The 12,931-nt window shown below is 40.1% G+C and overlaps 1 protein-coding gene across 3 annotated transcripts in view; it reads left to right on the plus strand.

The window, feature by feature from the left end:
- Window positions 1–3,317: 3,317 nt before the first annotated feature.
- LOC138777179 (uncharacterized) overlaps window positions 3,318–12,931 on the plus strand; it is a 28,626-nt gene continuing 19,012 nt past the window's right edge. For 2 of the 3 annotated variants that reach the window (XM_069956261.1, XM_069956263.1), the window contains exons 1-8: window positions 3,318–3,435; window positions 7,348–7,500; window positions 8,624–8,751; window positions 9,215–9,323; window positions 10,425–10,541; window positions 10,862–10,923; window positions 12,307–12,444; window positions 12,535–12,720. In XM_069956261.1, coding sequence (XP_069812362.1) covers window positions 3,354–3,435; window positions 7,348–7,500; window positions 8,624–8,751; window positions 9,215–9,323; window positions 10,425–10,541; window positions 10,862–10,923; window positions 12,307–12,444; window positions 12,535–12,720 — 975 coding nt within the window. In that variant the 5' untranslated portion in view covers window positions 3,318–3,353. The remainder of the gene's footprint in view (window positions 3,436–7,347; window positions 7,501–8,623; window positions 8,752–9,214; window positions 9,324–10,424; window positions 10,542–10,861; window positions 10,924–12,306; window positions 12,445–12,534; window positions 12,721–12,931) is intronic. The other variant, XM_069956262.1, reaches the window with a different exon arrangement.

A 12,931-nucleotide genomic window follows, 5' to 3' on the forward strand; every position in this document is an offset into this window, starting at 1 on the left:
ATGGGGACCAGATGGTGACTTCTAAGATAGTCTTATGATACTTTTACAAGGAGCTATAATTCGCCCGATTAACGATTTAGAATGAACAAGGTTTTTTTCATAACGATCAGCGCTTACACGGAAAGATACATAAACGATAAACGAAAAAATCGTTTTGCGATCGCTGAAGCCTATCTCATACATAGGTGAAATCGTTGAAAGACTTTACATGGAACGATCTGCGAATTTTGTGTGAACGATCAACAACGATTTGAGAAGTTGTTGAAAGATCAAAATGAAAGATTTCTCGCTCGTCGTTTGATCGTTCGCTGCGTTTACACGTACGATTATCGTGCGAATTCGAACAATAAATCGTTTCGTATAAAACCACCGTAAGGGTCCGTTTACACAGAAAGATTATCTAACAGATTTTCTGCCAAAGATTATCTGCCAAAGCCAGGAATGGATTTGAAAAGAGGAGAAATCTCAGGCTTTGCTTTATGACCTGATCTCTGTTTATAGTCCGTTCCTGGCTTTGGCTTCAAATCCTTGGTAGATAATCTGTCAGATAATCTTTCTGTGTAAACGGACCCTAATGGTGCATTTACACAGGCAGATTTATCTGACCAATTTTGGAAGCCAAAGTCAGGAATGGACTTGAAAAGACAGGAAATCTCAGTCTTTCCTTTATGACCTGCACCATGTTTATAGACTGTTCCTGGCTTTGGCTTAAAAAATCTGTCAGATAAATCTCACTGTGTAAACGCACCATTATGCTTAGTTTACACGAGGCGATTATTGGCCCGATCGTACGATTAACGATTTCGAAGTAACATTTTTTTTTATATAACGATCAGCGTTTAGACGGTACAATATATCGTACGGAAAAATAGTTTTTGCGATTGTGCGCCCGCAGCCCCCCCCCCCCCGCTCAACCGCTGCTGCTGTGCATTGATTGGCTGAAGAGGGGAGCCGGGAATTTCAAACGGCTCCCCTTCAGCCAATCAGTGCTGCCTTGCATTGATTGGCTGAAGAGATGAGCCGGGAATTTCAAATGGCTCCCCTTCAGCCAATCAGTGCTGCCTTGCATTGATTGGCTAAAGAGATGAGCCGTGAATTTCAAACGGCTCCCCTTCAGCCAATCAGAGGGGAGCCGGGGATGTCGGAAGACCTGCTGCACGGAGCAGGTAACGTATGCTCTTGGCCGCGGCGGTGGGGGCGATCGGAGCGGCGGGGGTAGCGATCGAGCCGGCGCAGGGGGCTGCGGATGAGCGGGCGGGGCGGCGTGCGGCTGGACTATCGTGCGACGACTGTTTACACAGAACGATCGACGAATTTTTTGCGATCGGCGAACGACGATTTGTGAACATGTTAAAAGATCAAAATGAACGATTTTTCGATCGTTCGCCGCGTTTAAATGTACGATTATCGTTCGAATTCAATCGTTATCGAGAAAATTCGCCCGATAATCGTTTCGTGTAAAAGTAGCATTAGATGCTAAATTTAAAATTTTCTCCCTTCTGCTCCTGCAGATCCTGAGATTTGACCAACAGAAGTTTCTGAACATAATTATTGGGAGACTAGTGAAAAATTGCCAGGTGAATTAAAAAACAAATAAAAATAAGGGGTTAAAGGTTTAGGTAGCAAATCGAAACAAAAATAAAAATGTTTGGTATTGTTTTAATTGTACTGACCCAAAGAATAAAATTAACATTTTATTTTTACTGTATTAGGCTGGGTTCACACTACGTATGACACTGGCTGTTATGTCACAGAACGGCTGGTGTCAGTAAAGTTTACAAACTTCCATTCTATTGAATTGGAATGCCAGGCACATCCATATGCATCCACATCCCAATTCACCATAGCCGACAATGGAGACTGCGTCCGGAGCCGCACTCTCTATTGTGTGAGTGGTCAGGCTTGTTCAATGAATAGCGGCCGCACAAAACTGACATGTCAGTTTTTCATGTAGCCGCTAGGAATCCTGGCCGGAGTGTATACTACTGTGAGAGATTTATCAAATATGGTGTGAAGTAAAACTGGCTCAGCTGCCCTTAGCAACTAATCAGATTCCACCTTTCATTTTCTGAAGTCTGTGAGGAATAAAAAGTGGAATCTGATTGGTTGCTAGGGGCAACTGAGCCAGTTTCACTTTGTTTGAGCCAGTTACACCATGTTTGATAAATCTCCCCCCTATGTGTATACCTCTGACTGCAGTACAACGTAAGTTTTGTATTAACCATGGCCATTGTTGCCATGATTGGCAACAGCGGCCATGATTAATACAAAACTTACATTGTGTGAACATAGCCTTATGATGTATGTACAAAATTGCTTTTTTTTTTTTTTTTTTTTTAACCCCATAGATTTTGGCTTTGCAGTGGACTATGTGGTAAAATGAAGGGTGTCAATTAGAGATGAGCGAACCGGGTTCGAGTCGATTCGAACCCGAACGATCGGCATTTGATTAGTGGCGGCTGCTGAACTTGGATAAAGCTCTAAGGCTGTCTGGAAAACATGGATACAGCCAATGACTCGATCCATGTTTTCCACATAGCCTTAGGGCTTTATCCAACTTCAGCAGCCGCCACTAATCAAATGCCGAAAGTTCCGGTTTGGATGGACTCGAGCATGCTCCAGGTTCGCTCATCTCTTGTGTCAATAAAATTGAATAGCTTGTCTTGCAAAAAAAAAAAAAAAAAAAAATTTATAAACTATTTCATGAATTTATTTTTTTTTTAGGGTGAGAAGGGGTTTATAACTTTTATCTACCAGTCACCATATTAAACCTGATTTTTCGAAGTATGGGGACCAGATGGTGACTTCTAAGATGCTAAATCTGAAATTTTCTCCCTGGAAAATATGTCATAATTATAATCCTGCAGATTCTGAGATCTGACCAACAGAAGTTTCTGAACATAATTATTGGGAGGCTAGTGAAAAATTGCCAGGTGAATTATTGATGTAGATGATCAATGTATCTATATCTATTTGCTGCCAGTAGTGTATTTATCTACTACTGAATAGCATGATAACATTCAGTTTTACAGCAGGCAGTAAAGAGATGCTTTCAATATTTTATTCACATATACACATTTACCTCACAAAATGTTACATTTTTTTTACCCTTATAACTGCTTCTCCTTAAATCCAAAAGTTAATACATATAAACTAAATGTCTAGTAAAATAACATCTAGGAGCAAACTAAACACGACCTCATTTTCTGTGCTGCGGGAACAGGATAGCCACTCCTCACGTGTGCCCCTAGTGTTTCGAAGTGGAATTACAGCAACCTGACACCAACCCGAGCAACCAGAAATGCGCATGCGCCTGGTATTGATATGGTTTCTTATAACAGCACCGAGGAGCGATGGATGGCGCGTGTGGGAGCGCAGTCATGTCTGCTGATGGGGAGTACGCGCGGCGCAGGAGGTACACGCACGACACCTTCGGTAAGGACACGGGGGTTTATGTGGTGACCGGATTTGTGTCAGTACCCCTGAATGTTGTGTATGGTTACACGTGTGCCTTGTTTGTATTCGCGGCTTCTCCTCACAGCTTGCTACCTATCCCTACAAGTCACATATTCCCTGATTACCTGGAGGTCTATCTATTTATCCTGTGGATCCCAACAAAAAAAAACTAATGGAGACGGTGGTGGGCAAAGATAGTGCCCGACTTCTTCCCAAGCATTATTATAGCCTTAATATTATAACATCATTATTATAGCCTTATTATTATTATTATTATTATTATTATAGCTTCATCATTATAGCATTATTATTATTATTATTATTATTATTATTATTATTATTATTATTATTATTATGCTATATCATAATGCTGTTATAATAATAATAATAATAATAATAATACCATTATGATAGCCTTATTATAACATCATTATTATAGCTTTATTATGATAGCCTTATTATTATAATATCATTATTGTAGCCTTATTATAACATCATTATTATAGCTTTATTATGATAGCCTTATTATAAGACTGTGGCATTTGGGATTCCCCTGTGCCTCAGCAATGACGCCTCCCTCTGGGGTCGCTGATCCTGCTGCTGCTGCTGCTGTCTGTCCTTTTGCCTCCCATAGGTAAGGCGGCTACTACTACATGTTTGTGGTTTTTCACATGGGAGGAAAATCTGCAATATTTTCACAGTAGAAGTCCTGTACCTGTTGTGGTTATTAATATAAATTATGTAAGAGTTAAAAAAAAAATCTCTGTACTAAAATCCACCTGAAGTTTTGTTGCAGTGTGACTGGCCATTGAATTTATAAGGATAAATCGGCCAGAAATTGTCTGTGTATCCTCAGCCTACAGGTCCGTTCCCATGCAGAGATCTGGTCCATTCTCATCTATTTTGCCTCTAGTGCTGCAGATTTTCTACCCCCAGATCAGTGCTGTATACTCCCCCTCCCCATATAACCTGACCACACGCACTTCTCCTGCTCTAGACTGATCAGTGGCCCTTTTAGGCAATGTTAAACATTGGCAGATTTTCTTGTAATTTTTTTAGTGTAGCCTTTGTCCATTAGTGCACACATGAGATAAAGTACTGGCTGTAATATATTGATGTCAGTTATTGTGACCCATTTTGTTACAAATCTGGCATTTTTTTGTGCCCAGTATTTAGGCTTTGTAAGCGAGTGCTGTGTAATACCACCCATCGGGTCCATGCTGTGACTGTTGTAGAACATATGTGTTTTATATTTTTCCTGCTGGGTCAGGACAGAGACTTATATACCTACAGTAAAGATGTAAATATACTGTACACACCCCTCCCTCCTTCTCTTCCTCTCTCACATATTTGTCCCTAATTGTAAGAACTTTAGTCCCTTTAGAATGAGAAACAATAGCAAAAGAGCAAACTATCTTGTGTGTACAGCCGACAGCGCTCATATGCTCCTCAGCATCGCCCTGTGTAATAGGGGCTTAGAAGAATCGGACACATTTTTGTTTGACAGATACATGATAAATCTCTGCCAATGTAGATGTAGTTTTGCAGTTCACAGACTTGTTTTTACATTCCATGATCTGGCAGCTAGAACTAGTCAGGTCCCAATTTGACTTCATCTTGTTCTGTTTACTATACAAAAGACTTGTTAGTTACTGATTTGAAAATATAACCACATATTCTATGGTTGGAGTTATTTTTTAATTTTTTTATTCTTGCATTCCAGTTTTGGACTATGTTCACACACCATTAAAATGACAGCCACTTTTATTGGATGGCCACCAGTTAATGGGAAATAATGGCTTTTTTTAATAACAAAGACCGCTAATCATATAATAACAAACCTTTACTTACTGTTAATTGATCTCCATCCAAAAGAAATGATGACGGTGTGTGAACACATGGCCTTGTTGTGTGTTAAAGGGAAAACAACTTTCACATTGGTCAAAGTAGTCAGCTCCACCAGCTCTGGCTCTTGGAAACCCCTGCCAACAATTGATATCACCAGGGAAAAGTAGTGTAACATGGCACCCATGTGAGGCTGATGCCAGAAGGGGTTCCCCAAGCCTCTGGTCTCCTGAGGGCTGTAACGACTCCATCTGTCCCATTCCTATGCCTGCCCCTGAACCTCCCAGAGGTCACTCAAGATGTAGGTACAGTATAAAGGAGCTATTCCACCAACAGATCTGATGACAGATTATCTGCCAAAGATTTGAAGCCAAAGCCAGGAGTGGATTTGAAACGAGCAGAAATCCAGTCTTTCCTTTATGACCTGTTCCCTGTTTATAGTCTGTTCCTGGGTTTGGCTTCAAATCTTTGGCAGATAATCTGTCGTCAGATCTGTTTGTGGAATAGGGCCTTTAGGGTCCATTTACACACAAAGATTATCTGACAAAGATTTGAAGCCAAAGCCAGGAGTGGATTTCAAAAGAGGATAAATCTCAGTCTTTCCTTTATGACCTGATCTGTATTTATAGTCTGTTTTAGCCTTTAAATCTTTTGCAGATAATCTGTCAGATCTTTCTGTGTAAATGGACTCTCATGGTGCGTTTACACAGGCAGATTTATCTGACAGATTTTTTTAAGCCAAAGCCAGAAACAGATCATAAACAGGGAATGGTTCATAAAGGAAAGACTGAGCTTTCTCCTTTTTTCAAATCCATTCCTGGCTTTGGCTTCCAAAATCTGTCAGATAAATCTGCCTGTGTAAATGCACCATAAGGGTACTATTACACCAACAGATCTGACGAAAGATTATCTGCCAAAGATTTGAAGCCAAAGCCAGGAACAGACTATAAACAGAGAACAGGTCATAAAGGAAAGACTGGATTTCTCCTCTTTTCAAATCCACTCCTGGCTTTGGCTTCAAATCTTTGGCAGATAATCTGTCGTCAGATCTGTTGGTGTAATAGTACCCTTAGTCTATGTTTGTCTGTGAATGTGTGTGATTGAAGTGATTGTTCATGGTGTGCATGATGGGCCCACACCATCCTTACTCTCGTCATCCACACTCTCTAAACAGGCACACACTACCACTCTCATTCATACAATTTGCAAAAAAACAGTCACTTCAATCACACACATTCACAGACAAACATAGACCTATACTTACATCTTGAGTGACCCCCAAGAGGATCGGCGGCGGCCCGGTGGAATCGCATATGTGCTGGAAGCAGCCAGTCTCCAACGGGACATCTTCCCTGCGCAGCCGCGGTACATAGAGCCCACAATGCATGTATGAATAACTCCCTTTAAAGGGATAGTCTTGCCTTAAAAGTACCTTTCCAGCCTGCTAATGGCTGCCATAGGTGGTCAGGAAGTCAATAATATGCATGTAATGCAAAAATATTGTAACTTATGCTATAAAGACTACTGACATCTTTGCACCATCTAGTTCTCTTCTGGATTCAAAATGAAACAACTTTCTAAACAGTCTTGAGAAATCTGCCATTGTTTAGCTGCTAGTCAGAAAAAGATAAATCCATCAGATGGACTTTCTGCTCTCTCAGCATTAGAGAAAGCAGCGAGAGGGGAGTGATCTTAAAGAGGTTATCCAGCGCTTCAATAACATGGCCACTTTCCCCCTACTGTTGTCTCCAGTTTGGGTGGGGTTTTGAAACTCAGTTCCATTGAAGTACATGTAGGGGGAAAAGTGGCCATGTTTTTGTAGCGCTGGATAACCCCTCTAAAGAGTAGAAAGGGGAAAAACCCTCACACAGGATGGAGAAAAAAAGGAGAGTAGATGCAAGGTGGTTTGCTGGGGAGATGTGTAGGCTGTGTAGAGAGAATACAGAGTATATACAGTAAGCTGTAAAGGACCTAAGGACAATTTTTTTTTTTAAACCTATTAAGTACAAAGTAAAAAATAAATAAAACGATGGTTCTTTCTTCCAGACTTCCCTCGTGAATTTGAACACCATGCTGATCCACACCATCGGAGGGGTTCCCTCTGTGACAGACATTGTGCTGCAAATATCCAGACTGATTTGGTAGACACTCATTCCGGATCTCATCAACATAGTCTGCTTACACCAAGACTGTTGTCAGGTGAGTTAAAAGAATGCGATGATAAATATATATATACACACTCTGTGTTTGTATGTGTGTGGCCACTTAAAAAAAATTTCACAAGACTTCTCCTTTATTAAAGTATTATATTGCTTTTTCCCTGCACTTCCTACTGCATCAAGCCTTCACTTCCTGGATAACATGGTGATGTCACGCCCCGACTCCCAGAGCTGTGCGGGCTGTGACTGCTGGAGAGGATGATGGCAGGGGGACACTGAGGGACACAGGGCACTGGAGGGACACTGAGCATCCCCCTGCCATCATCCTCTCCAGCAGCCACAGCCCGCACAGCTCTGGTAGTCGGTCGTGACATCACCATGTTATCCAGGAAGTGAAGCCTTGATGCAGTAGTAAGTGCAGGGAGAAAAGCACTTTATAAGCATTTCCCGTAATAAGTGCATATTGGTGATTTGCATAACATTTAGGGGCCAATACAATACTTTAATAAAAAAAATTTGGCCGGACTTCTCCTGTACACTACTGGCAGCTTTGTGTAAACGGAGGAAGGTTTAGAGCGTGGATAGGAGCACAATCCCAGCAAACTATTCAATGTAAGGACCTGGCACTCACCAATAGCATATTTCTTTAATCTAAATTCATTACCATACAAGTTTGAACGTTCAACAGAGAAGACGTTTCGGCATAACCGCCTTTATCAACTGCCTAATGTGTAAATGAACCTGTTTATACTTCCCAGCAGCTTTTTACCTCATGTCAGTGATGGCATTGATCCTTCTGTGAGTCCCAGCATTCTGGCACATCCTAATTGAAGAAGATATGCAAATTGCCGCCTTAGAAGCACTGTGGGCGGTGTCCAGGGACCCAGAGCACCTCCTTTGGCCAGCCTGACCCGCCTTGCCTGCTCCGCATATTCAAATATGCATAGTAATGGAAGTTATATGAATATGCGTAGTGGGCAGAGTGGGTCGAGAGTGGTGCTCTGAGCGCCTTGACAATGCCTGCTATGCATATTCATATGAGCGCTGTTACTATTCATATTTGAATATTCAGAGCAGGCTGGGCGGACCGAGGGGGGTGCTCTGGGCACCCGGACAACGCCCACTGTGCTCCTAACTATTATGCTTTCAATAATATCTTGTAGGTGCTGGCTCAACCCCATCCTGTTGTCCTCATCACTCAGAAGAGGTCCAGTCATGTAATATCTGTATTAAAACCACCATAACTGCTGAGAATGAGGTGGAAGCTCTTAAACTTTCTAACAACTATAAGGTAAGTCCAATGAAAACTTTGCTTGTTTTTCTAGGTTAAAATAAACTTGAGGGCAGCATTACCATGGGTATATATTACTTCCTAGCTCTGCTCCTATAGGGCACAGTTTACATAACTGCAGTCATGTTCCGGCTGTTGCTGTACTGTTCCCTCTTACTGTATACTGCAGCTGTGTCTGCTCTGATTTGTTGCTGTAAATAAACGCAATCTTGGAAAGAAATCCTTGCTCGTTGAGAGGAGTTCCCTTATGTTAATTTCATGCTAGCTGCAACTAAATCTTTGTAGTTTTTTTTTCTCCTTTTTGATCCTAGTTGATGTCAGTAGTAAGACCCAGTGTAATCACTCATTTTTGACTTGTCACTCAAAATGTCAGTAACGCTTTAAGTGTTCTTTCAGTGATGAAAGATGTATTTTTTTCCTATTAGTCCACCGTTCTTTGCTTTACTTATCATTCATTTTGCAGTTTGGGTTCAAAAAATGGAAAAGTCATGTAACCGAGAGACCATGGGAGGATCGGTCTGAAATTGTGAAAGAACTCTACTCTGAACTGAATGTAGTGAAAACATCAGTTGGTATGATAACCTTCACATAATCGTGTTTATTGGAGCTAGGAACGAGAGAAAAGCGAGCGCCGACCTGACAGGTCGGCATTCACTTCTCCCTCACTATAAGGCTATGTTCACACTACGTATATTTGAGGCTGTATGTTTGAGGCTGTATAGCAACCAAAACCAGGAGTGGATTGAAAACACATAAAGGATCTGTTCACATAATGTTGTAATTGAGTGGATGGCCGTTATTTAATGGCAAATATGTGCTGTTATTTTAAAACAACGGCTGTTGTATTGAAATAATGGAAGTTACTTACCGTTATATGGCGGCCATCCACTCAATTTCAACATTGTGTGGACAGAGCCTTTCTGTGTTTTCAATCCACTCCTGGTTTTGGTTGCTATGAGGACCTGACATGAGGACTAAATACAGCTTCAAATATACATAGTGTGAACCCAGCCTTAGGCTGGGTTCACACTATGTATATTTGAGGCTGTATTTGTGAGGCTGTATAGCAACCAAAACCAGGAGTGGATTGAAAACACAGAAAGGATCTGTTCACATAATGTTGTAATTGAGTGGATGGCCGTCATTTAATGGCAAATTTTTGCTGTTATTTTAAAACAACGGCTGTTATATTGAAATAATGGCAGTTATTTACCGTTATATGACGGCCATCCACTCAATTTCAACATTGTGTGAACAGAGCCTTTCTGTGTTTTCAATCCACTCCTGGTTTTGGTTGCTATGAGGACCTGACTTGAGGACCAAATACTGCCTGAAGTATACAGTGTGTGAACCCAACCTTATACTGCGTAATACAGCCTTTAGTCAGTATACCTTAGTAAAGTGTTTGTCACTCCTTTGTTTGCACACTGTCCCTTAAGAAAGACATAAGAGTGTTAGATTATCTGTCCGAATAATTGACACAAATTAGATACTTACACCATGCTAATGGTTTGGGTGTGTTGATGTTTTTTCTTACCTGTTTTTTTTTTTTTTTTTTTTTTTTTTTTTTGGTTGTTTTTTTATTCAAAATATGCACATACATATGTATACATATTTTTGTTTGTGATCTGTGCATGCTAACTAGCCCATAATATCTTGGTATTTTATTTCAGATTCAACTCTAACATTTGGAAACATTCTTTATCTGCTCCTATTTGGATGGTGGATCAGCCTGTTTTACCTCCTTATTTCAATTGTGATGTTTATCTCTATTCTAGGGTATCCCTATGGTAGGTGAAACAGTACATTTAGGTGACAGGTTGTTCAGGGATATACTTCTTGTTGGTCACTTTCTTTGACTAATGATTTGACCAGATTGTGTTATGTGAACTAGCATCACACTGATATTGGTCTAAATGGATACCACAATCTAACTTGTGTGTGTATGTAAAAGAACCATAAAATAGAATGTGTAGTTTCCACACTAAATTGTATCTGATCTGTCTGAAAAACCTGCCTGAGACCACAATATACTTCCTATTAGCTAAATAAATGTCTATGTGAGTTTGGCAAAGTTTAATTCTTTTATGCATTACTCCTCCTACTTTAGGTGTACTGTGTTTAAGGCTTTCAAGGTACTTTGTGTGGCCATTTGGAAAAGTTATTTTGAAGGTAAGAGCAGTTGCAATGAATTTTGTGTGTCTGTGCATTTGCCCCGCAGCAGACTTATGTCTTTTAGTATGTTAGTATGTTTAGTATGTTTCTGTAACATTTGTTTTTTGTTCAATCAATGATTATGCCAAAAATTTTGTGGTACTTACGGACCCAGAATATGTAAATGGAGAATGTACAGCGTTAAGTACACAGATCTAAATTATACATGCATCTTCCTCCATTGGATTTACACTCTACTGGGGGACTTAATGGATAGTAATGCACTTTCTAATTGCAAGACCATTTTGCAGTTTAATTCCCACGCAGCGATTTTGAAAAATGAATAGCAGTGTATAAAATATTTAGGGTCGAAGTATTTTAAATGAGTGATTCTGGATATATTGTTATATCTGGTGTTTTTCAGGCATCTTTATGATGCTATCCTCAAGGATAATTATCCCTTTAGTCCAACTTGCATGGCACTATGTGTAACTGCAGGCACATGCTGCTGTTGAATTCAAACGGAAAATATCTGCTAGTTCCCATTTGCTTAAAGGGGTTTTGCAGTGTAAATGGGCATTTTATGATGCTGCAGGGGACAGAACTGTGCTATTATACTTACCTTGCCGTTTCGCTCCACCGCAAATGGTGGTTCCTGGGCCGCTTCCTGTCCACCGTTGTCATGATCTTCTGAACTTATGCTGACGCACCATGCAGGCAGGAAGTAAACGCTCAGTACTGTCTATACTGATAAACACTAAAAAAATGGTGCCAAAAATATCACATCTACTGTTTTAGATTTTAAGTTATAACCACAGGTACACTTTAAGTATATATTTATTAAAATCAAAGATTTAACTTTTTTTAAAGTAGTAAAATTAATCAAAATTTATACAAATAAAGTATCATAATCACACTGATCCACAGAATATAAATGTCAGTAACTTGCATGACATAAAAACATTTTTCTTTTTCTCAAATCCCCTCTCCCCCCTCCACCAGTTTTTCCACACATTTAATGGTAAAAAACTGTAATAGGACTAAAAAAAAAAGGTATTGAGAAAGTACAGTTGGTCCCACAAAAGAACAAGCCCTCATATGGCTCTGGATGGAAAATTAAGAGTTATGGCTTTCAGAGGATGAGATGGGAAAAATTAAAGCACAAAAGTGACAGTACACCTGGTCTTGAATGGGTTAATAATCTTCCAGCAATGTTAAACTTTTCTGCATACATCTGCCTATATACTGAGCTTCTCACTGCTTTATTGCACAATATTCAGCGTGTATAACATTTAACATGTACCTTTTTCTGAAAATCAAAAAAAACCATTGAGAATACGCGATGGAATTTTAATTACCTACTTTGTCCTTGATTCCAAAGTGTTTTCTTGTTTTATCTAGAGTGGTATAACACACCATAGAAAATGTTATGTAAGGTTCTCCAAGTGTGAGGCCATTCCAGAGGTTGATGAGATGGAGAAGACTCCCCTTATAGAAAAGTGTGAGAGACGTGCTCAAGTCTCTGCGGTCAACTACTGGGTAATTCTTTGCACTCTTGTATGCTACAACTTGTACAGCTGCTGATTGTACTACACTTTTTATCCATGTTGTGTATTTTATTCTTCTCAGTGGCGTGCCAGCACCTACATTTGGCTGCTTGGGGGATATCCTTTGCTCGCATTAGTCCATGGACTTGCCTGTTTTTTCTCCTGGATCTTGGTCTTTTTCATTCCAGTAACCAAAATGAATGGCAGGGTTTTCTGCACTGTGCTTTTAATGCCTCCAGAGCATGTTTACATCCGTTGGGAAAACAAGGTGCGATATGGGAAAGGTCTACTCTGTAAAAGCCATACCCCAATGGTCCAAATTGTAGTATTTTTAACAGTTCAAAAGTTGTGCACTGTGTTCTGCTTAAACACTTTTCTTAAAGGGAATCTGTCAGCTGTAATTCATGTTAGGACAGGGAGACGTGATACCTTTCATATATCTATCTGTGCTTCCAGAATGTAGATAATACTTTTATTTT

This window comes from Dendropsophus ebraccatus, chromosome 1 (assembly GCF_027789765.1).
Source record: "Dendropsophus ebraccatus isolate aDenEbr1 chromosome 1, aDenEbr1.pat, whole genome shotgun sequence".
In the NCBI taxonomy this organism is placed as follows: Eukaryota; Metazoa; Chordata; class Amphibia; order Anura; family Hylidae; genus Dendropsophus; species Dendropsophus ebraccatus.